A 26,030-nucleotide genomic window follows, 5' to 3' on the forward strand; every position below is an offset into this window, starting at 1 on the left:
ATTGCACAATTCCTGGATTTGCAACTTCACGAATTTTAAATTTCTATTTTTTCAACTTTTCGGTTGTTCAATTTTCATTTTCTACAATGTTTCAATTTGCAATTTTTCGTTTCGGTTTATTGTTTTCTTTATTTTTTCAATTTTTTGGTTTTTCGATGTTATGATTTGACATTTTTCTACTTTTCATTTTAAATATGTAATACCTACTGCAATTATAATTATAAAAAAATTTCCGTTCTTCAATTATTGGATTTTTCAATGTTACCGTTTTTCTAACGATTCTATATTGTTTCTATTTTATTATTTTTGGGCTTTCCAATTTTTCGATTCGATTCGTTTTTTCTTCCTTCCAATTTTTCGATTCATTAATTTTTTTCGATTTTCAAGTTTCTCGATTTTTAGTTTTTCAATATTTCAATTTTTCGTTTCTTCAGTTCTCGGTTTCTCCACTTTTTCGCTTTTTCAATTTTTCGATTTTCAATTTTTCCAATCAAAAAAATGGAAAAAAAATCCGGACAGGCAGACGGACAGACAGACAGATAGACGGAAACGGAATCATGAAAAGTAGAGAAAACGTAAAAGTAGAGAGTCGGCCGACGGACTCGATTATAAAACAGTGAAACCTCCTTCCAGTATGTCCAGATTTCGCCTCTGGTATGGTTGACATACTGAGTTACCGTGCTCTTTTGCCTTATTCTTAACTCTGCTCCTGAAGATGCCACTTACGAAAGTGTGCGAAACGTTGAGCCCAAAAACTCAATTAACACGGTTCCAACCGAGAAAACAATCATGTAGTGAAACCTCCTGTAGCGGACACCTTCCATCAGCGGACACCTCTCCACAGCGGACAATTTTCACTGTATCAACGTAAAAAATAGGTCATTTAATGTAAAGAATCCTCCAAACAACGAACACGGGTAATAAAATTAGGGCATTTTTAGTTATTCTCTTTGTAAAAGTACCTTTTCACAACGGACAGGTAACAGGTAAAGCAGTCCTGAGATTAGACCGTACAATAAAATTTGAAGATTCGGCAAACAGATTCTCCGTACCAGGTCATAACTCTCTTCACTCACTGCTCATAATACGGGTAAATATGACTAAAAGCAAAGAAATTTTTAAGTATTAGTGAAAAAAAATTAAATTATCGACAATGCCGAGAAGTTTAAATTAAGCATTTGGTGACACTCAGAAAAATGCACCGTTGGTATGTACATGTTAAAATGTAGTGCTTTCTTTACTTCCTGTCTTGAAACCTCTCGACAGCGGTCACCTCTACACAGCGGACAATTTAAGATTCCGTGGGTGTCCGTTGTGGAGAGGTTTCACTGTACTTCCTTCGCTTACGCCCGGGACTAAAAATATAAATACTATAATAAATCACAAGTAAAAACTCATCATATTTAGCACATTTTGGGTAAAATATATTCGACAAAATTTTTAAATGACGTCATCAGTTTTTTGGGGGGAATAAGCAAAAATATTTTGATTTACAATTTATCATGTTTGCAGTGACTTCAAAACGTCTGCAAGATTTCAAAGTATTCAGTTTTGCAATTTTTGATTTATTCAATAAAATAAATTGACAGATTTATTAATTTTTTCGAGACACCCTGCATAAGCAAATCTAAAATATTAATGCAGTGATAAATCACAAGTATTAGACTCATCATATTTTACACATTTAAGATACGAATTATTCAGCAATATTTGGAGGTGACGTCATCAATTTTTTAGGGGGGGATGAGCAAATACATTTTGATCAAAAATTTAGCATACTTATGAACTTTAAAACATCTCCAAGATTTCAAATCATTCGGTTTTGTAGTTCCTGATTAAATCAATAAAATAAACTCACGCATTCATTAATTTTTATGAATCACCCAGTACAAGGAAACCCAAAAAATTTGAATGGAATGATAAATTACAAGTATAGACTCATCATATTTGGACAAATATATTTTGAATAAAAAATATCATGTTTATCATAAGTTTAAAACATCTGCAAAATTTCAGAGTACTCAGTTTGACAGATTCAAAATTCAATTGCAAAATGTTGTTTTATAATTTTGATTTTTTTTCCAAAAATCTGGATTATGTTGTTAAAACATAGTTTCACCATCTACATGATATTCTTGATGGCCCATTATTTTCGAAAATTATCTGTCCCAAGGTCCCTTTATAGTGATTAGGTTAGGGTATATCATGACCTTGAAGAAACATGTTGATGACGTAGTTACGAGGTACTTTCTACGTCACAAACGAGTGGTGGCTCCCCTTCCCCCTGTAACAGGTCTGTCTACAAACTCGTATGCACTAACCTAGTCACTATTAAGGAACCTTGTATCTGTCCAATAAAAATCCGGGACGGCAGACAGACGAATAGACAGACAGACAGACGGAAACGGGAAATCTATTTCTTCGTACTGTAGGGGTCATAAAACGTCGAGAAAATGTAAAAGTAGTTGCTTACGCTCAGGAAGTAAAAAGCAATATCTTAGTTATTATTTATGGATATTCAGGAACACGGTTTTCGCCACTATTTTTAGCTTACAGAATTCTAGAAGCTCTTCAAGAATCATTATCGACTTTTTTGTCGGAAGTGAGATACAGTAAAAGCTATTTTTCCACAAAATCTGATTCTACTGTATCTCATTTCCGATAAAAAATGTCAATAATGTTGCTCGAGTAGTGTCCAGAGTTCTGTAAGCTGAAAACAGTGTTTCCACAAGTAACAGATTTTTGAAAATTAACAATAACAACTTAACTGTCAAATACATAAACCAATACATAGTCGCACAGGTTTTATTATCAATAGTGCCAACGTAAAAACACAAAATACTAACTCAATATCAACTGCAACGGCTGATTCTTGCCGGGCATTTCTTAATTATATAGTGGGCCTTCTGTCATTATTTGGCGGGAACATTTGAATTCATGCGCAGGCGTCGCTTCTGCCTCAATTGATTCCGCGCCTGCGCCGCTCTGGCCCACTTTTTGCGGGGAAATTTGAATTCAACTTTTTTTTTACTTTATTAATTGTCTTCACGTTTTTCCAATGTAGTGTAATTAACAATACGTTGTGCACGTTGTTTCATTGTCATTACGTTTACCGGCAGCAATTTTTCGTGTGTGTTATCTCCTTACTTTATTACACGTAGTGTCAGATCTAGTTGAAAAATTAATTTCATCTACGTAGACGTATAAAATTCCATCGCGGGTTTGAATTTGTGATGACCAGCTCTGGATGGATCAATTTTAAGCGCGTTGGGATAATATTAACTTAGAGTTCTTGTAATACTTTGTCGGCTACTTATAATTTCGATATTTCTTTCACCTGATAATTATTGACCGGCAAGCTGCCCGCGATAAGCAAAAGCTATAAAACCTTCCGATTTAAAATTTTAATAACGAGATTTCTGTAGCGCGCTGGTGTTGGTAATAATTGATGGATGGTTCTAATTATAATGAGAAATCTCTATGAACTCCATTACGGGCGTTTTCTCTTTATCCTGAAATAATTAATCGTTTGATCCTATGAAGCATTTTTGATCCTTTCCAGACTAGGTTAATTTAAGACAATGCCCCAGCGGCAAATATTGAATGCTTTTTATAAGACAATTAATTTTTTAATGCTATTATCAAACTCTATTGTTCGATATTGAATACAAATGGCGGCTCTGTGTCACCCTCAACTTTTAGATTGCTATCCGCGTCACTGTTTCTATTAGAGTAACATAAAGAATGCATTAGCTGCTATGTGTACTAACGGTTACGGTAAGTTAGTTCTGCCCTATGTTTGATAGCCTCCATCACTTTATTCTCCTTTATTGCCCACTACACCCTTCTTTTGAACACATACTAATTGAGAAAATGCACTCCGGACGGACACAGACTGTTTGCCCAACGAAATCGGATAGCAACATGTCGCGAACAACAACAACATAGAGCAACCGCCAACAGCAAAAATAATAATAATAATAGCAATAACAGCGACTTTCCGCTGCTCTTAGCGGGATTCTATTATTGTAAATCATGGTACTCCTTTATTAGGGTATATTGTGCTCATTGTCAGTCATCGGAATCGTGTATAGTCTATTTAAGTAATGGTCCATGCAAGATGGAGTGCAATATGGTCCGAAGCTGAGTGATATGAGTTGCGTGGGGATAAAACCTATTATATTTTAAAGAAAGCGCGTCACGCGCTAACGCCCCAACATTGTTTGCTGTATTAGATCATTTGTTCATGTACTCGCTACCGTTTCCCATTGTTCTCATTTATATTAATAAAATATTTTATTATTTTCCCGTTGAAACGTTACAGGTTCGTAACGATCTTTCCCGGGAATTGTGGGAGATCTTTTCAACGGAATCGCTCGACAAACCCTCGCTTGGTTTACTTAAGATGAAACAATAGCCACGCGAAAGTAACGCTAATTTCAAACCAAATAAATAACGCGAGAGCTGATTGTAACGACCACGAAACGTTCAGCAAAACCCACGCGAAATAAAGAGAGAAATTTGTACAAGGGGCGAAGAAAATCAGCTTTTAGTATAAGACGCGTTTTTGCGCAGCGGCAAACTGCGCTCACTCATTGTACCCTGCCGCACTAAATATATGTAGTTACATATCCTGGAAAGTAGAACACAAAAATTTCTCTGTCGAACACAAAAATGATACTACGTGTTGTACTAGTGACACTTTTTTTTTAAACGAAGTACTTACGACGTGTCGGATGTTCTGTTTTAAGTGCAAACTGTTGCCAACGTCATTAATAAATGAGTCGTATTTATCTTCAATGTGTGTCAAGTGGATGGAGCAGGTGTAAATTTGTGTCACGCTGGACAATGGAAGTCGCGACGTCACTCCAAGATATGTAAAACTACAAAACCTTTTATCAGTCACGGCAATCACAAAAAGTATTCTCCTTTGAACTTCCTGCCACCGTCGACGAAGATGTGTTTCGGGTTATGTAACGATCTGATTCATTTTGCATACACATAAAATTTTTGCACTGATTGACGGTCACAGTTTTATAAAAGGTGTGTTTGTCAACTATTTTAGACAAATAGGCCAAGTGTCACATTTTTTACTTCTATATCGATTGCTGTGTTTATTTATCCCCACTATTTTCATTATTTTTCGTTTCTTTGAAAGACTGTAAAAAGATTTTTGTTTTCTGATAACAAAGTAAAAACCAGGGGCGTAAATAACGACTCCAAATTTCGAGGGTACGTACAAGTGTGAACAGTTTGGAATATTTTTAAAGCAGATAACCAATGACAAAAAATGTTTTTCGAAAAATCCAAAAATTGAAAAATCGAAATATCGAGGAATCAGACAATCGAAAAATTGAAATATCCATAAATCAAGAAATTGAAAAATCCCAAAAATTTTAAACAGCGAAAAACCGAGCGAAAAATTGAAAAACAGAAAAATCGAAAAATCAAAAGTTTTAAAACTCCGAAAACTGAAAAATCGAGATATCAAAAAATCTAAAAAATTTGAAAATTTAAAGCTGAATAATCAAAAACAAAGAAAAATAATAATAATAATAACAACTTTTAATGAGTACTATAAAACAAGTAAACCAAAAAAATAATAATAAATAATAAATAATGCATACTCAAAAGGAACACAGATTCAGTAGGTGCTACTGATTTACAATATGTACTTGTGTAAATAAATAAATTAGATATAGAAATATAAGCTGTAAAATATGAAAGATGTACGTGAATGTTTGATAATGAGAAATTCCAAATTTAAAAACCGGAAAAATTGAATCGATGAACGAAAAAATCGAGAAATTGAAAAATCTCAAAAATGTGGAAATAACGAAAAATTGGGAAACAGAAAAACTGAAAAATTGTAACATCGAAAAATCCAAAAGCCGAAAAGTCGAAAAATCGAAAAGTCGAAAAATCGAAAAACCGAGAAATCGAAAAATCGAAACTTCGAAAAATTCAAACATTAAAAGATCAAAAAGGTCGAGAAGTCAAAGAACCGAAAAATTATAACTTGAAAAATTTTAAAATTTAAAATCTAAAGAAATCGATTAATCGGAAGCCGAAAAATCGAAAAATCGGAAAATTTAACAATCGAAAATTGGAAACATCAAAATCTGAATATATCCACTATCCAGAAATAGAAAAATTAAAAATTTAAAAAATTTAAAAACCAGGCAATTGAAAACTCGAAAACTGAAATATTTTAAAAATTGCAAATTATATAATCCGAAAAATCCAAAATCGAGAAATCAAAACATCAAAAAATCGAAAAACTGAAAAATCGAAAAACTAAAAAATTGGAAATTTAAAAATCCCAAAACTGAAATTGAAGAATTGGAAAATCGTGAAATTGAAAATCGAAAAATTGAAGAATCAAACTGAAAATTCCTGAAACTGAAATATCGAAAAATTCAGAAATCGAAATTTACAAATTTGAGAAATTGAAAAATTGAAACACTGAAAAACTGGAACATTAAAAGATTGAGAAATCGAAAGGTCGAGAAGTCGAAAACCCGAAAAATCAAGAAATCGAAATATGTCGTATAAAATCTAAAACTCGAAAAATTAAATCTTGAAAAATGTAAAAATTCAAAATTTAAAAAAATCGGTAAACCAGAAACCGAAAAATCGAAAAATTGGGAAATTTAACAATCGAAAATTCGAAACATTGAAATCTAAATAAATCCACAAATCGAAAAATTGCAAAATTTACAATCGAAAAACTAAAAAATCTAAAATTTAAAACCGGGCAATTGAAAAATCGATAAATCAAATATTTTAAAAGTGACAAATTCGAAAATCCGAAACATCCAAAACCGAGAAGTCGAAAAAAAATTGAAAAATTGAAAAATCGAAGCGAAAATGAAGAATCGAAAAATTGAAAGATCAAGAAATCGAAAAGTCGAAAATATTAGAAACTGAAAAATTGCCGAATTGAGAAACTGAAAAATCGTAAAATTTAGACGTCGAAAACTCGAATCATCATGAAGTAGACAAATTGAAAAATGGGAAAAACAAAAAAAAAATCTAAAAGTCGAAATGTTAAAAAATTCAGAAGTTGAAAACTCGAAAAACCGTAAAATCAAATTTGAAAATCAGAAAAATGAAAGAATTGAAGAATCGAAACATTGAAAAATCGTATAACTCAAATTTCGGAAAATTAAGAAATCGAAAAACAAAAAAATCGAGAAATTTAAAAATCCCAAAACTGAAGTATCGAAAAATTGAAAATCGAATAAGCGAAGATCGAAAAATTGGAAAATCGAGAAATTGAAAATCTAAAAATTGAAGAATCAAACTGAAAATTCCTAAAACTGAAAAATTGAAGAATTGAGAAGTCGAAAGTTGAAAAATCGAGAAATTGAGAAATCGAAAAATCGCAAGATTGAAAAATTGGAAAGTTCAAACATCAAAAGATCGAGAAATCGAAAGGTCGAGAAGTTGAAAACCTGAAAAATGGAGAAATCGAAGTAACATAAAATCGAAAAATTAAAACTTGAAAAATTTAAAAATTAAAATTCTAAAAGAATCGATAAATCGGAAACCGAAAAATCGAAAAATGAGGAAATTCAACAATCGAAAAATCGAAACATTAAAATCTCAATAAATCCAGAAATCGAAAAATTGAAAAATTTACAATAGATCACGTAAAATTCTAAAAATTTAAAAATATGTAGAGCAATTGAAAAATCTAAAAATCAAATATTTTAAAAATCGCAAATTCGAAACTCCGAAAAACCCACAACCGAAAAGTCGAAAAAAAAAGAGAAATCAAAACATCAAAAAATCAAAAAATTGTAAATTCGAAAAAGTGAAAAATCGAAGAAAAAATGAAGAATCGAAAAATTGACGAATTGAGAAACTGAAAAATCGAAAACTCTAGACGTCGAGAACTCGAAATATCATAAAGTAGAAAAATCGAGAAATCGGAAAAACAAGAAATTGAAAAATCTGAAAGTTAAAAAACCAAAAGTCGAAAAATCGAAAAATCGATAAATCGAGAAAACGTAAAATGAAAAATTCAGAAACGTCAAAATTTGAAAAACAGAAAAATCCAAGAAATAACGAATCGAAACATTGAAAAATCGTAAAACTGAAATATCGGAAATTTGAAAATCGAATAACTGAAAATCCAGAAATTGAAAAATTGGAAATTCGGGAAATTGAAAATAGAAAAATTAAAGAATCAATCTGAATATTTCTAAAACTGAAGTATCGAAAAATTGAGAAATCGAAACATTGAAAAATTGAAAAATTCAAATATCAAAATATCGAGAAATCGAAAGGTCGATAAGTGGAAAACCCGAAAAATTGAAAAATTGGGAAATTTAACAATAAAACATTCGGAACATCGGATTCTGAATAAATCCAGAAATCGAAAAATTGAAAAATTTACAATCAAAAAAATAAAAAATCTGAAAATTTAAAAACTTTGCAATTGAAAAATCGAAAAATCCAAAACCGAGAAGTCGAAAAAAATTGAGAAATCAAAAGATCAAAAAATTCGAAAAACAAAAAAATCGAAGAGAAAATGAATAATCGAAAAATTGAAAGATCAAGGAATCGAAAAGTCGGAAAAATCGAAACGTGGACGACTCGAAATATCATAGAGTTGAGAAATTGAGACGAAAAATCTAGAAGTCGAAAAGTTAAAAAATCCAGAAGTCGGAAAGTAGAAGAATCGATTAATCGAAAAATCGCAAAACCGAAAATTTATTTGACAAAATTTGAAAAACAGAAAAATTGAAGAATTGAAAAATCGTAAAACTGAAATATCGGGAAATTGAGAAATCGAAAAACAAAAAAATCGGGAAATTGGAATTTTAAAAATCCAAAAACTGAAGTATCGAAAAATTGAAAATCGAATAAGTGAAAATCGAAAAATTGAAAAATCAAACTGAAAATTCCTGAAACTGAAATATCGAAAAATTGAGAAATCGAAAGTTGAAAACTCGAGAAATCGAAAAATCAAAAAGCCCAGAAATCTAACATTCCAAAAATTGTGATATAATTTTTATTTTTCTTCCACAAATCTCGACCTTATAAAAATTGCATGGCGATAACATGAACGGATAAATTTTTACAATTAAAATGTTATAAATTGTAAAATATTGTTATACAATTCTTGATTTTTTTTTCCAAAAATCTGGTTGTCTAGGGTAAAAATTCAACACGAATTCATAAACCACAAATAGAGGAAACCTTTATTTTATAAAATGTAAATAACAACTACTATTGTAAAATTTTGAGATGACGTCATTCTCTTGTTGTCAGATAATTTTGGTTAGCGTGATGATATTCCTAACACACGTGCTTACAAAATTCGATGCAGACGGCGGACAGATAAACAGACAGACGGACGGATACAGGAAACCTATTTTTTCGTACTTTAAGTGTCATGAAACGTCCGATGCTTACGGTGCGTAAGCAAAAATCAAAGTTACATTAATAATTTTTTGTCTAAATAATTTGAAAGCTACATATTTTAATTGTTAAATAATTTATCAGGTAAATTGATGATACAAATATTACGAGTTCAATGAAAGCTAACTCTGAAATAATTTGGACAGTATGGTTTCGGGCAGGCTGTTTATGCGACTTTCACGTGATTTAAAAAAAAATACAGTTACATCTAAACTGGTGATATTTACATAAGACAAATGAAAGCTCGCTTCGCTCGGTTAAAACTAACAAAGATAACTGGTGCGGTGTCCGATCTGGGAGAGGAATAGAAAATAGAGCCGTAAATCAGCTTCATACATTGTTAAACAGTACGAGGTTTTATGAGACAAATGTTATACATATTTTAGTGCAGAAGGACTATAATAATAACGCATTTTACGAGAACTGTAAAATATTTGCTACTTTAGAAAATAATGTCCGCAATTTATCTTGTATGCGCCGTTAAGCTCGGTCTCAAAGTTTCGAGTCAGCGAAACGTTATTTCAATAAACCTGTGTCATCTGTATAAAAATAGGGTTATTATAAAATGCTGCAGCAAACATTTTAATGCTCGGGGGAAAATTTATCTCGTGTGTGGTGGGGTTTCTGGTCTGGCGCGACCGGGAAATCAATTAAACTTTGCGATGTTCGAGCAATAGGAAAAACTTTGTAAGATCGAGGTGAAGGATAGACAATGGAGCGTATTATTGTTTGGTCGATCGACTAGTTAATAGATAAACTAGATGGCTTTCACGCTCAATTACTAGCTGATACGATCAGCTGTGTGCATTGTTATGCCGACATGGACTCTGCTTCTTCAAATTTCATGCGACATTAAGCCAAAATAGTATAATTCATCAGAAAGATGCTCGCATTATGACAGTGTTCTCCTCCGGGCGAAGCAAGGGCGGCTTTCTCCACAGTCACATCATTACGGGCTCCGAATCATAATAAATAAGCTCACAAGTTTTTAATCGCGAACCCCGCAAAATGCCAACCCTCGCACTCGCATCGACCAGACTCAAAACCGAGATGCGCAAAGGCCGTTGAACCAAATCGTATGCAACACCATTAGAACTGCTCCACACATTACAGCCCATGCGACGCACCAAGACGTCCGTAATTGCTTAATAACACACTCCCGACACATAACAAATATTGTGATACACATCATGTCTAACCACTTCTGCAGCCGCGTCGCTAACGACGGCTTATCCGTTTTAATCAATTTTAATCGAAATTTTAATAAGAGTGGACGCGCGGCAGACTCCTGCGGTACGCCGACGGGCGTCCCGCAAGGAGCGGCTCCGGGGCCTCTTTTGCCGATTATGCGCCCGGTTCGCGCGGTTTCGGCTTTGTCGGTTTTAATCGAAACGAAAAAAGAGTTTCGGCTCTTTTTTACTAATTGTGGCGTCGCCGGGCGATCGATGCGCGGAGTTGTTTAAGTGCCGAAGTTTATGGTTTTCCGTTTCTTACCATTTGCGGCTATTTAGTTATGAATAATAAATTATAATAACGGGTAGTGAAACGAGGATCGGACGGCTACGCGGAATTTGTGTATAAAATATTTAGTAATTTACGCGCTTCTAATGTTTCAAATTATGTTGTTAAAAGTGCTGTAAATTTGGATCAAAAAATGTTTCACGATTTATGATGGCTGAAACGTTGTATTAGACGATAAAATCGTTAATCATATGTGGATTATTTATGATGATCAAGGAGACTCTGGTTAAACATTTTCTTGCGTTTTACGTTTTTAAATTATTCGACTGACGAATGCTCGAAGTAGCATAGAACCGGACTGCGACGACAAGGTTAAAATATATAGAGATTATTTTAATAATGACGATACAAACGCAAAAATAAATTATACAAAGCGATAAAATGTCTGGTCCAAAATTTGTAGATGTTATTCGAAAAATTTGACATTTTCAAAAAATATTGAAAAATTTCACTTTTGAAAAAGCTGACTAGAAATTCTAAAAAATTCAAGAACATAGATTTTGACGTGCTGATTCCAAGAATATATCGCGTTTATGGTCACTGAGACATTTTCGAAATATTCGATGTAAAATTCGAATTTTTTCAAAATTTCAAAAATTGCGATTTAAAACGGTTGGAGTTAGTAGAAAATGCATTTAGTTAAGTTTCGAAAATTGTCAAACATGGGTTAAAATTTGCATAAATATTTATTTACATAGTGAAAAATTTGATTTTGGAAAAAGTCGTTTAAAAATTCTCAAAAAATTCAGGGATATAGATCTTGACTCTAAAAATATGGCGGCTTTGGGATCACGGAGCAATATTTTCAAAATACATATTCGGAGTGAAATTCGAATTTTTTTAAATTTTCAAAAATTGCGATATTCTACATTCTTCGAGTATTACTTGAACCGGCTGTATTGAATAGAATTTCAGAATGAAAAAATTAAAAGGTCGTCTAACTATACTAACCTATAGTTATTTTTTCAGATGGTCGAACCAGGCGCGGATACAGGATTTCGTTTTGGGGGAGGGGGGGGGGCAATTTTTGTGCGATTTTACCTATCTCCCAGAAATTCGTTCTAAACAAAAAAATTTATAAAATTTTAGCTAGTATACTCTTTTTCACATAACATGGGTGACATTTGGTTGTTTTCGTTACACGTATAGTGTACAGTAGAACCTCGATAATCCGAATTAATTGGGAAAAGGGTGTGTTCGGCTTAACGATTTGTTCGGATTAGCGATTTTCCCAAAAATCTGAAAAGGAATTGAATAGGAACTTCATACACAGTTGAAAACAAACTTCAAGAAATAAACCTTAATTTATAATTTTATTAAACAAAATTAAAAAATTCTTAAGCAACAATGCATAATACATACATTCTAAAAAAATATTACTCCGTGACCATAAACACGCTATCTTTTGGAATCAACACGCCGGGATCTATACCCTGAATTTTTTCAGAATTTTTAGATAAATTTTTCAAAAATGAAATTTTCCATTCTGTATTACCAACATTATGAAAATTCCCACCCATTCTCGACGATTTTCAAAATTTAACTAAATTACATTTTCTTGTACATTTTGGGCCTCTGGGTTAATTTCTTCGATAACTTAAACCATTTTTCCAGATTCCTCCAGTTGAATTATCGCAATTTTTAAAAATTTCGAAAAATTCGAATTTCACACCGAATTTTCCGAAAATATTGTTCGGTTACCATTAACATGCTATATTTTTGAAATCAGCACATCGAGATATACATATATCCCTGAATTTTTTCAGAATTTTTAGGAAAATTTCAAAAATGAAATTTCCCTCATGCAAATTTCGACCTATTTTAGACGATTTTCGAAATTTAACTAAATACTTTTTCTTGTAGATTTCGGGCCTCATTTCTTCGATAACTTCAACCTTTTTTCCAGGATTAGTTAATTAATTCAGTGCATTGAACTATCGCAATTTTTAAAAATTTCAAAATATTCCATACAACATATGCAGAAAGATCTTGCGTCAGTTTGGAAGTAGGTGCGTGTTTCCAAGTTCAGTTCGGATTGCAGTTTTTGTTCGGATTACTGGATGTTCGGATTACTGGATGTTCGGATAATCGTGAATTCGGAGTATAGAGGTTGTACTGTATTTACAGAATGAAATGCGATTTCAAAATTTTGAAATTGGTCAAAATAAAGTAAATAAAATCGGGGGGGGGGGTAATTGCACCCATTGCCCCCCCCCCCTGGATCCGCGCCCGGGTCGAACAACGCATACTTTTTGAGGTCTCAATGTACGCTGGTTCCGAATTTTTAATTTGAATGTTTTTTTGAAAATTTTGAAAATGTATGAAAAATTTAAATGATTTTTTAAATGTTAGGATTTCATCCGGTCTTTGGTTCTGAAACACTTACATACTGAAATTATAGTCACAGGGTGTTAATGAAAATTTTGAAATGATAGGTTATTAATTATTGTTTAATAGTCTGAGTGAACGTTGTACATACCTGTAAAATTTTTGAACGTTGCATTTACAGTGAACATTTTTTTAATTTTAAGTGTGAAGTAATAAAATATATTCAAGTGGCTTTTATATTTTGAAATTTCCAAGATTAGAATGTTTTTCAAAGTTTGAAAATATTGCGTTTTTTGAAAAATGAATTTGTTTAAATAAAACACAATATTAGTGTGTTTTAGCACTTCTATAACATTATTCTAGTCTATGTTTAAAATACAATAAATCAAAAATTCAAAATTAAAATGATGGAAAATTTCATTTTTGAAAAAGTCGTCTAAAAACTCTCAAAAAATTCAAAGATATAGATCTCGACATGCTGACTCCAAAAATAGCCTGTGTTTATAATAACGGAGCAATATTTTCAGAATATTCGGTGTCAAATACGAATTATTTGAGATTTCCAAAATTTACGATATTTCAATTGGCGATTTTGGAAAAACGGTAAGAGTAACCGAAGAAATGAAGCAAGAAGTGATTTAGACGGCTCGAAATTTACAAGAAAATGTGTTTAGAGTTAGTTATTTTAGTTCCGAAAATAGTCAAAAATGGGTCAAAATTTGAAAAATCCGGAAGTATTGAAAATTTTCATTTTTGAAAAAGTTGTCTAAGGGGCCAATTCCAAGTTGGTGGCGCAAGTCACTGGTGCAGCGCAACTTTATAATGCTAATTTGGGTATCAAATGCTGGTTGCTAGGGGTGACGGAATAAACAAACGCAATTTTTCGAGATAAATTGCGCCAACTTGCACTGCCTACTAGAGATGCCGCAACTCCATGGTGCAAATTTCAATGGAAAATTCGACACAACTGCGCTTGTTGATTCCGTCACCCCTAGCAACCAGCATTTGATACCCAAATTAGCATTATAAAGTTGCGCTGCACCAGTGACTTGCGCCACCAACTTGGAATTGGCCCCTAAATGCCCACAAAAAATTCTGGGATATAGATCTGAATGTGCCGATTCCAAAAACATAGCGTTTATAGTCACGAAGCAATATTTTCGAAATATTCCGATCGACAATCTATTTTTTTTTAATTCTCAAAATTGCGATACTCCGATGGGCGATTCTGAAAAAACAGTTGGAGTTATCGCAGAAACGAACCTGGAAATGATTTCTACACTTCGAAATCCAGGAGAAAATGTGTTCAGTTAAGTTTCGAAAATGATCGAAAATGGGTCGAAATTTGAAGAAAGGGGTAGTATTAAAAAATTTTGACTCTTGAAAACTTTGTCTAAAATTTCACAAAAAAACATTGACGTGCTGATTCCAAAAATATAGCGTATTTATGAGCACAGAACAATGTTTTCGAAAATATTCAATTTGTTGAAACTGACAATATTATGATACAAAAATTCTGGGATATAAATCTCGACAAGTCGAATCGAAAAACACGTGTTAATGGTCCAAGTTTTCGAACAGTATTTTTCCATAATTTATTTCGGACAAATGAAACTGAAAATGACTTCTGGATCTCCAAGGAGGAGGGTCCAAAAATTGCATTTATTGAAAAATTGAACTCTGGAAAATGTGTCATGCTGGGAGACAGAACTCCGCGAGCTGATTCGAAAAATATACCCTGTTGATGGTGCGGGAGCCAGATTTCTTGAAAAATGTTGAAAATTTCCATATTTCGACGATTTTAGAAAAATGGCATGAATTTTCAGGGAAATTAAACCGAAAATAACTTCTAGAGCTCGAAATCTACAAAGAAAATGCTTCAAAAAATTTCATTTCGCATTTAAAAATTGAGCTTTTGAAAAAGTTGCCTAAAAATCTGAAACCTGGAATCTTGATGAATTATCTCAAATAACATGGCGTGTTGATGGTCCTGGATCAAATTTTAGGAATATTCACAGGAATTTTGCACAGACTGTGAAACTAAAAGTGGACAAGATTATTTTTGGAAACTTGAAAGTTTCCAAAATTTACGATACTTCAATTGGCGATTCTGGAAAAACGCTAAGAGTAACCGAAGAAACGAAGCAGGAAGTGACTTCGACGGCCCGAAATCTACAAGAAAATGTGTTTAGATAAGTTCCGAAAATAGTCAAAAATGGGTCAAAATTTGAAAAATCCGGAAGTATTGAAAATTTTCATTTTTGAAAAAGTTGACAAAAAATTCTGGGATATAGATCTGAATGTGCCGATTTCAAAAATATAGCGTGTTTATCGTCACGAAGCAATATTTTTAAAATATTCGGATCGACAATCTATTTTTTTTTTATTCTAAAAATTGCGATACTCCGATGGGCGATTCTGAAAAAACAGTTGGAGTTATCGCAAAAAGGAACCTGGAAATGATTTCTACACTTCGAAATCCACAAGAAAATGTGTTCAGTTAAGTTTTGAAAATGGTCGAAAATCCGTCGAAATTTGAAGAAAGGGGGAGTATGAAAAATTTTTGACTCTTAAAAAAGTTGTCCAAAAATTCACAAAAAAACCTCAAGGTACTGATTCCAAAAATATAGCGTATTTATGATCACGGAACAATTTTTTCGAAAAGCTCAAATTGTTGAAACTGACAATATTATAATACAAAAATTCTGGAATCTAAATCTCGACAAGTCGAATCGAAAAACACGTGTTAATGGTCCAAGTTTTCGAACACTATTTTTCCATAATTCCAGATTTTTTGATTTTGAAAATTTCCATATTTTGACGATTTTAGAAAAATCGTATGAATTTTCTGGGAAATTAAGCCGAAAATAACTTCTATAGCTCGAAATCTACAAAGAAAATGCTTCAAAAAATTTCATTTCGCATTTAAAAATTGAGCTTTTGAAAAAGTTGCCTAAAAATCTGAAACCTGGAATATAGATCTCGACGAAGTATCCCAAATCACGTGCCGTGTTGATGGTCCTGGATCAGATTTTTAGGAATATTCACAGGAATTTTGCATATACTGTGAAACTAAAAGTGGACAAGATTATTTTTGGAAAGTTGAAATTTTTCAAAATTCGAAAATAAATTGTTAATCTAAAGATGTTTTTGAAATTAATTTTCAAATAACAAAGTTAAGGGACCAAAAAATTTTGAAAATTTACTTTGCACTGAAAAATGTTGTCTAAGCAACCCTTTTTGCGATAAACCTTCAAATTACTGAAACCAAAATTTTCTAAACATGTCAACTGAGCACAAGTCCTGGCATATTTTTTAACTTGACCCTAAAACAAAATCTGGCTATAATTTCAGTCGGCCCACACTGCAAGTGCCCTTTTTGATCAATCTAGTATAATTAAGGCACGAAGATCCCACAATACATTAAGAAACCTATGTTTACCTACCATTACAATGAATCGAGCCACATTTCCTTTCGGAATTTTTTAACCACCCCCATTCTGTCATTTTGTGTAGCTTCCCTTTGTGTTCTGGTTGTTTGTAAATAATTTAGCTGTTTTGTGCTTAAGGCCTCTTCTGTATGCCGCGCCGCTTCTTTAATCAGCACTTTGACCCGTATTTTACAAATTTCTTCACAGCTCTGGGTGATTTATTACATACAAGTTCCCCTATTGTTTAGCACGGCAAGAAGCAGGTAAAAGTTTGTTGGGCGGCCAGGTGTGATCGAAAAACGACCGCAAAGCTTATGTTAGTATTTAAAAACTGAAGATCAAACTATAACGAATTCCACCGTTTAACAATTTCAAACGCAAAAGCGGAACGTTTAAACTGTTTTTGTGTCGGCAGAAGACCCGAATTCACTGCTTTTATGAGGAAGTTAAAATGGCAAATGTAAATTTTAATGGAGAATTACATTGGAAAATATGTGCCAATTTAATTTTACACATTTCTACAATTTAATTAAAATTTTTTTGTAAATTTACACACCTTTTTGACAATTTTTAGTGTCAAATTTGTATATAACAATGAAGGTAAGTGTTTCTCCGTCGGTAATTTAGTACATAACTTGCAAAGATGCTTTTAAAAAATTGTATTTACATAGTCAAAAACCCAAGTAAAGCGAAAATTTTGTACACTTAGTAATTCGGACATTACTAACTGCGCCGATGTATCCGAATTCATCTCACCCGTAATTTGGAATTTCGTAAGGGCATGAACTAACTGCGCCGACTATCTTATTTCAAGTAATTTTACACAGGCAGAATTCCGGTGTTCGGTGGAAACTTTTTTTGTATAAAAATGATATTTTTAGGTAAGCGAAAATTTGTTTTCGGGGCAGTTTGACCACATATTTTTTGTTAGAATCGGCGAAATAAAAGCGAATTAACGATTAAAAAATGCGTTTGTGTGGGTAAATTCGTGTAGCAAAAAAGTTTGGGGGTGGAGTGAGGGGTGGCGGTGCGGCGGGGGTGTTTTTGTGATAGAGCAATCACGCAGGCATTGTCTCGTGTGATTAATAAATGGTAAATATGCGGTTGTTTGGAGGCATTAGCGTTTGTGGGCTATAAAATAGGTGTATACTAATATTTTGTACTTTTGTAAAGTGCCGCTAGTTAAGTGTCGGTTAAAGCGTATTATGATCCAAGCAGGAGGTATGTATTTTTCAAGTCACACAATAAGACCCCTGGGGAAGCTAAGGTGTTTGACATACCGACCTTCACAGGACCGTCTTCACCCATAATAGCACTTTGATGGTTGCCGCCACGGTATCGAACAAACCCTCGCCTGTGCGAAATGACATATTATGTAAACAGATTCGATGAAATTCTGGCGCTTTATTGAAATAATTTCCATTAGGTGGTAATGAATTTGCACGATTTGAAAAGTGCGACCCTGTGAAATTTAGGAGAAATTTGGGCACAACAAAACAACAAAGGCTGACTCACTATACCTTTACATGAATAATGGTAATAAAATGACTTGAACAGATTAATGCTATTATGTACACCGGCAACAAAAGAACTTTTAGTTATTGATCTTTTTGATGTGTTTAAAATTAGGTTTGTGTATTTTTTAGCATTGTGTCTTATTAATAGAAATTTTTACAAGTTATCCAGGTCAACGGAGTCAATTAATTTTTGATTAAAATTTGCACTAACAAGGGCGCCGCCAAATAAAACGACGTACGTCATCAGGTATCCCTATACATCAAAAACGGGCTGTATTGTAGCCGACAAGCAAGCTGCGAAACGCATTACCGAAATAACATGTGTTATCCTCATTTAGGCTCACAAAATATTTATGAACGTAATTATAGAGACATTTATTTTATATCTGCTTTTAGTTTTTATACACTATCAATATTACTTAAATGACAAATTAAATATGTATCATTATAGTAAGTAAGCGTGTAAGCCACGCCTCCTATATCATTTGACGTTTTTCCACTACAACTTCATGTTAATTTGATTGTGGGTTGTTCCGGTTGTGCTCTCAGTAATAAATTCAAACTTCCCGTATAATTTTCTTACTAATGTCACTTTGATTCCGACCATTAAGTGTTTTTCTAACGCGCTTTTTCTGACGTTATTAAACGATCCTTCTATTAAAATATTCAAACGTTTCAAAATACACCGACGTCCAATAACTTCACAACCAGACTGATGACACAATATCATATTTCCACACTAATTTAAAACTATACAGGACTCACTTTATTGCACAACCAAATTTATTTTATTTATTAGTTATAACAGACAACCGCCAAACCAACTTTAATTAACACCAAACACAACTGTATAAACCATAACGTGTTCATTATATCTTAAAACAAAATTAAATATATACATATGCATACATACAAATTATTATTATTACTATTATTAGTATTAAATTAATCACCCCATTCCCAAATCTATTTTTGTTCTACCTAAAACAACACGCCATTAAAAAAGACGTGCTTGGAAGATAAGATTAATTGTCATGTTAACATGCAAATGTGCCTCTATATGTTATTCCCATCGATTAATTTTAATCTCAAAACACGTTAACAGCGTATACAATATTCACAGAACATAATTCTCGAGTGCAATTTTAATCGTAGCCACCTCCAATCCTTTTTTTTCTTGATCGCAATTCTTAGATACATTGTATTTATATCGAACATCTCGCTGAATCTTTTTACAAGTTTTTAAATACCGTGTCAAAACATCAAAGACTACTTTTCTGAGAGCCGTTAAATTATCACGCGATTAAAAAAAAAAGAGATCAGAGTTGGCTCTAGTTTTAAATTGAATGCTGTGAATAGCCTCTCACACTATCGACGTGTTTTGAGATTAAATTAATAGTCACGTTAACATGCAAACTGGGTTGTAAGTATATCAATTAATTTAAACATTAGTGCCACACACAGTCAACCTTAGTTCTCTTTTTTATCACACCGTACGTTGAATTAATTATTCATATAGCTATGTATAACAAATTACATTTTTTTTATTTTGGTGTTATTTATTGCATATTAAAATCGCTTCTGATATATATATTCACTTTCACGAGATCCAGCTTCCGGCGTCCGTAAGTATATCCTCTTTTAAAAGACGGCGTATTCTACGTCCGCATGCTAATTTTCCAGAAAAAATCCGTATTAATTATTTTTGGATTTTTTGCTGTGTTTTGTTTGATATTTCTAGGCCGTTATTATGTGGGAGAATCCGTTGTTCTTACACGGTCCTCCCGAAGATATAATTTCGTGCGTGAAAAAAACTTTGGGCACCTTTCCTGCAGTGGGCGCCGCTTTTAAAAACAAATTTGGAAGGTAAACTGGTCCAAAGCCTATTTAGCACCTGTCTAATTCGTGGCATTAGGTGTAAGAATTTCCGGAAAATGTGTATAATTAAATAAATACAATAAATTAATATGTGATAGTCGTAATTTGGCAGGCGGTCAATTTTGGCGTAATAACACCTCAAAAAGGCAAAAAAGTGTCAGAACGTAAATTTATTTCGCACTTATGGACCAGGTGATCCCGAAACCGAAACCCGGCATTATTAAATCCCGATTAACGTTGACAAGTATTCCAGGAATGGGTTTTTTGAGAGTTGGCGAGATTGGATGTGGAGTTAATGTGTCGGTGCGCGCAATTTAAGAAAAAACAAATTTAGTTTTTGCGTTGTATATATTGATTGAATTTTTTCGGGCGGTTTATCAAATTTTCACTTTTATGGGTGGTCAATTATGGGTGAGAATGAAATCAAATAGGTATAATGGGCTTCATTTCACACCATAATTAAGTAAAGCACACGTACATTACCTGTGACAACAGCGGACGTGTCGGCTTGCCTCCTTGAGCTCTTTGTGCGATGGGAATGGTGTTTTTCTATTATCTTCATCATTGTTGTGCCCAGTTTGACTGTTTATATACTCTTATTTCCAAACTATTATTTCCAGCCTTTGTGCGGCGGATTTTCAGAGTTGTGACGCGCCTACAGCCAGATCTGAATACCATTGATCTCTCGTGGACGTAATTAAGCGCGCAAAGATGCGTCACGCCTACTTTTCTTCCTCACAAAAATCCAAATAAACATTTATCGGGTTATCTACTCCCTACTGACCCTCACACAAAAATCTCCATGCAATATTTCCCCTATTAAATGAGGTATCTGCTTCCAACAAAGTTAATGTTAAACATCGTACTAAAAATATTTCACACTTTTTCTTAAAATGAGTAAAAACTGAATATAACTTTTTTTAAGGAAAAATTAAAATACAAGGAGCACTTTTCCCTGAAATTTTGGGCATACTTTGACTTTTTCACGAGTGTTACACAGGTTTAAAATAATCAAAAATGGACCCAAAAATATCATGCTTTCTTGTTTTCGTGTACGGGAAAAGCTGTGACCTGTTGGTAACAGCCATAAAATCAAAAGTTTTATTACTGGTTTGCGCCTACATCCAGATTTGAGCCTCGTTGATCTCTCGTGGACGTAATTAGGCGGGTGAAGTCGCGTCACGCCTGCTTTTCTTCTCCCAGAATCCAAATAAACATTAATCTGGGTATCTTTTCCCTATTGACGCAATACAAAAGTGTTTAATAATTAGATTTCGACGTTGCGTTGCATATGCTTGTGATTTATGGATGTTGGGGCGCATCTGACACTCCCCTGTGCTTATTTGACAAAACATAACCCCAAACAGTATTCTATTAGTGACAATATTTATGCATAGAGCATTGATAATTGCGTTGAATGGGGATGTGACTTCCATTTGATGATACATTTGTATCGGAGATGTCGGACAACTGATCTATTAGACACGGTTTAATGTGTTTGCGGCACAATTTTTCAAATTTGCACGCACAACGAGCACGAAAATCGCCGGCCGTCGGATCAAACAGCGCTTCAGCTTTTTTCGATTTCGCTCGGCGTGGTCTCGCGCTTCTATCGTTCGGCTATCTGCGATCGGCGGACTCACTGCCAATAGCCGGTAATCGATTAATCCAATTAATTCAATATTAATGGCGTAATTAAAATGGCTCTTACATGAGTCCGGCTAATTACGTATTATCTGACGTTGATCACATTTCAGCTTAATTATATGACTCGAAACAATACGGTTGATTAAAGTTTTTGTTGCCGGGATATCGACAGGAGTTAGCAAACAAAGCTTGTCTACTGCGCGCGGATCCAAATTTAATGACAACTCCATTCATTCGGCTCGACGGACTTACGCTTTTCCGTATTAATTTACATCAGATAAGTTTGCTTTTTTCTCATAGGCAGACTGCCGTCGACTCATTTACATCATAGTTATGGAAATGAACTATTGTCAAACTAACACCACCTACGCCGAGATGATCTAAAGCTATTTACATCTCGAAATTAATGCAAAAATAATTAGAGGTCTAAACAAAGTTGTCTATTATAAAGCCGTTTTATTATAACTGTACCCTCCATACGCGGGCTTTCGGTGTGTACAAAGTCGTAAGCCTCAATTATAAATTCTAATTTAGCCCTACCTTATTTATGGATATTTAACATACCTTATACTGGTCTCATTATGTCAAATTTTTACCTTTACTTGTCACACTATCATTATCTGAAATTTGATCAAGACGGCTAATTAATCTACCGAAAATTTCACACTCTAACCAACGCTAATACCAATAATAATAATAATATTGTGATCATAATAGCTTCTCCCATTTTAACTAGTCTACAGTCGAAGTACGAAAATAAATAATTACAAATATTTTACTCATAGTTTTTGAGACGACGTCATCAATTTTTTGGACGGAGAGAACGTAAATTTTGACTAGTATTTTACCAACTTTAGATTTTCAAAGGGTTTGTTTTGTCAAACTTTTTTTTTGTCTTTTATTTTGATTTTTATTCCAAATTATAATCGATATTTTACTATGAAAAAATATGATATTAATAAAGCACCTTAAATCCCAGAAAACATTCTTAACACATATATTCAGATTTTTTGCGTACAATAATTATGTCAGTTTTGTTTACAATAGCCTCCGATAAAATCTTAATTTTAAATTTATCGTGTGTTTATTACTCCAGCAAAAACGTTTTCATAAATTACCATTTATATATAGTTTTGTGTTTATCAGATAACAATTGTCACAAAATTTGTATAACATACAACCAAAAATAAATTTTGTTGGTTTTTGTAAACCGCACAAAAACTTTTTGATTCAAAGTTGACTTTTAAAAATTGTGTCACCCAATCATCTCGGAGCATCCCAGCAGCAATGACATTTGACCATCTTTCAAACCATAGCATTCTTTAATAACTTTTTAATCGACTCGCTTTGCGTTTTTATTGTTTGTTAATGTTATCTGTTTAACCTTACATTGTTCAAGAACCAATTATTGTCGCATGTAATTCGACTACTTTCATTGCATTCAAGCACAAAAAGAGAGAATGTATTGAAGAATAAAATGTTGGCATTTGGAACACCCACTTTAAATTGATTTTGGGGTTTTTGCTTTACTTGTAGCGCCTAGAATTTGTGGAAATTTTGTGCGAAACGAAAAGAAGTGTTTTTGTGCCAACCGTAGCCGCCTTTGAATCAAAATTTTCTCGACAAAGAAATTTTATATACTTATCTATATTTTCATTCATATGTACTACAAACTTAAAATGTGTTTGTTCCATTCTATAATGATAAATAAAAATAATAAAAAAGGTATAGACAATTGTTCTGTCATTGCTCTATGTAAATGTTTTAGTGATTTTTTTGTAATAAAATCCAAGTAAAACAGAGTGTGACAAAGCGTTGACATCTTTCAAACAAGAGAATAAAGTAAGTTATGAATTATCGTTCCTTGTTCTCATCCAGGCTGACAGTAAAAAATTGTAAATGAAGCATAACCAACAGATTCGTCAAAACACAATGAAAAAATCGATTTGCATACAACAATATTTACAATAAATCATTATACATCATGCAAAACAAGGTTGACAAGAAGTGTAATTTTTGTGCGCAAGCGCAGTGGTAAGTTCACTGGCAGTTATAATTTGAATATATTGACGTAAGGTCTGAAAAATCTTTAATCAAAGCGATTGAAGCTTCTTTGTAATTGCAGGTGCCTTTTAAATTCGTCCATTGTAGTGTTAAAAGTGTAAAAAAAGCAAAAAATATCATGGTTTTTGTGTTAATGCAATCAGAAGTAAAGTGGCTTCTTTTTGTCGCGTTTCTCTGAAAGCACAATGTCATGGAAACAATTTATTTGTTGTAATTGTTTGTTAAGAGGAATCGAGCGTTCTGGATTGAAAAAAGTTTAGAGTTTTAGATTTTTATTAAATATGTACACATATATTGCATAAACGTTACATTCATTTGCACATCATATGGACAATAGAAACTTAAGTACGTCTATCGCATAATAGTTAAATACAAATATTTACATCGTCTCGTGATAAGAGCTAATCAACAACGGCAAATAATTTCTTCGCGTGCTGGGAAACAAATGATAAAGTACACCTTTGTTCTGTTATATAACTTAAATAATATCACATTTATTTGTCTAGATGCCTATTCGGATACCTACGCGTACCCAGGAACATGACCGCGGATCCTCACTCGTCCTCCCGGCGAAAGTCACTCGAGCACCGGCATCAAATCGAGCGAAGGGCCAGCTGCGACAGCCCTATGAGGTCCTTGCAGGGCGGCACGGCGTAGGCGCCGTAGCAGGGCTGCACCAGACCCACCGGCGCCATGGCCAGGTCGCAGTAGGCCATGCTCCAGGGGTGCGGGTGCACGACGTGGGCGCTGCGCGCCTCCGGGGGCTTATCCGGGGAGATGAGGCTCTCTATAGTGAAGGCCCGCTTCGGCCTGGTGCAGGCGTCGAGCTTGGTCACCGGCGACGGCTCGCGGACCGGCTTCTGCGGGCCGAACTCTGCTTCCGGCGGGGCGAAAAAGAACCGGTTTATGTTAGCCAAAGCGGCCAGCTCGTTGTCGAGGGTCTCCTTGTCGCTCTTCAAGAGCTTGAACCTCTTCCGACGGCGCAGGAGGCTGCCGTTCTCGAACATGTCGAAGGCGGCGGGGTGCAAGGCCCAGTAGGCGCCCTTGCCGGGGCGGTCCGGCCGCCGAGGGATCTTGATGAAGCAGTCGTTGAACGACAGGTTGTGTCGCAGGGAGTTCTGCCACCTCTGGGTGTTCTTCCGGTAGTAGGGAAACCGGTCGGTGATGAACTTGTAGATTTCCGATAGAGGAAGCATCTTCTCCGGAGAGTTCCAGATCGCCATAGCAGTCAGAGATATATAGGAGTACGGGGGTTTTTGGTCCCCGTAGGACTCTCGCGACGGTCGGGGCATTTTGACACTCACACACTCCACCCGCGGTCTTTTCGCTCTATTCTGTCTCTTAGACGGTTTTGAACTGAGCTCTATACCCGATAAATACATATGGAAAACGCGGATACGCCCACAGCACTCTCATTGGCCGCAGCAACAATGGCATTTACACCACGCCTCCGGACACGCCCCGCGCATAACCTGTTCCTTACTCACCATACGGCTTTCTTTATTTTTCTTCGAACTTCTGTCACATAAAGACTTTATCCGTGTTAATATAAATACGGACGATTTATTTGCTTTTTCGTTCAATTATTTTAAATTCAATTGCGTTTTCCACACTTCTTATCGGGGTAAATACATGCGTCACGAGTGTGACATGTGCCAAATTTATTTCACCGGTCACACCTGGTCACACAAGAATAAGTCAACAACATCACACAGTTTAAAACAATGTAAAAATAAAACTTTAACAAATTGGCTCCGCGGAGTTATGGTTCGTCAAACACTGGCTTTCGCGGTCAAACAGTTTTTCCTGTTAGCTAGATTACATATAGTTTGATTTAAAAGTAAAAAGGGTGGAACTAATTCCGTGGCGGTTTTTTAAATTGGTTGATGGGTGTTCCAAACTACTATAACAACAAAGCCAAATGCTGGAAAGAGCGGTTTACTGTTAGGCGTCCAAGCACGTGCATTGTATATAATTCCACAAAAAGAGTTTCTTATTTTTAAAAGTGTTGTCTAGTATCGGTATCTTAAAAATGCGACAAATTCTTTCTGGCACAAATTTCTAAAGAATTTAGCATTCGGGTGTGCTACTACAAAAGGTTATATGAAAAATTTGCATATTATGAGCGTAGTTTGTCAAATTAAGACTGATGATGATAAATTTACTTAAGTGAAAAGCGTTGGTTTTGATTTGTTGGCGCGATGGCAGCACT

At 34.1% G+C, this 26,030-nt stretch overlaps 1 protein-coding gene across 1 annotated transcript; it reads right to left on the bottom strand.

Annotated features, from left to right (window-relative positions):
• Positions 1–24,099: 24,099 nt before the first annotated feature.
• On the bottom strand, positions 24,100–25,155 carry LOC135141580 (fork head domain-containing protein FD4-like). Its single transcript, XM_064072812.1, has one exon. It carries the CDS (start codon positions 25,108–25,110, stop codon positions 24,412–24,414), a length of 699 nt encoding a protein of 232 aa, XP_063928882.1. The 5' UTR covers positions 25,111–25,155; the 3' UTR covers positions 24,100–24,411.
• Positions 25,156–26,030: the final 875 nt, after the last annotated feature.

The sequence above is a fragment of the Zophobas morio genome, unplaced genomic scaffold (genome assembly GCF_036711695.1).
Source record: "Zophobas morio isolate AGI-343-1 ecotype UQ-CSIRO unplaced genomic scaffold, CSIRO_AGI_Zmor_V1 ptg000044l, whole genome shotgun sequence".
In the NCBI taxonomy this organism is placed as follows: Eukaryota; Metazoa; Arthropoda; class Insecta; order Coleoptera; family Tenebrionidae; genus Zophobas; species Zophobas morio.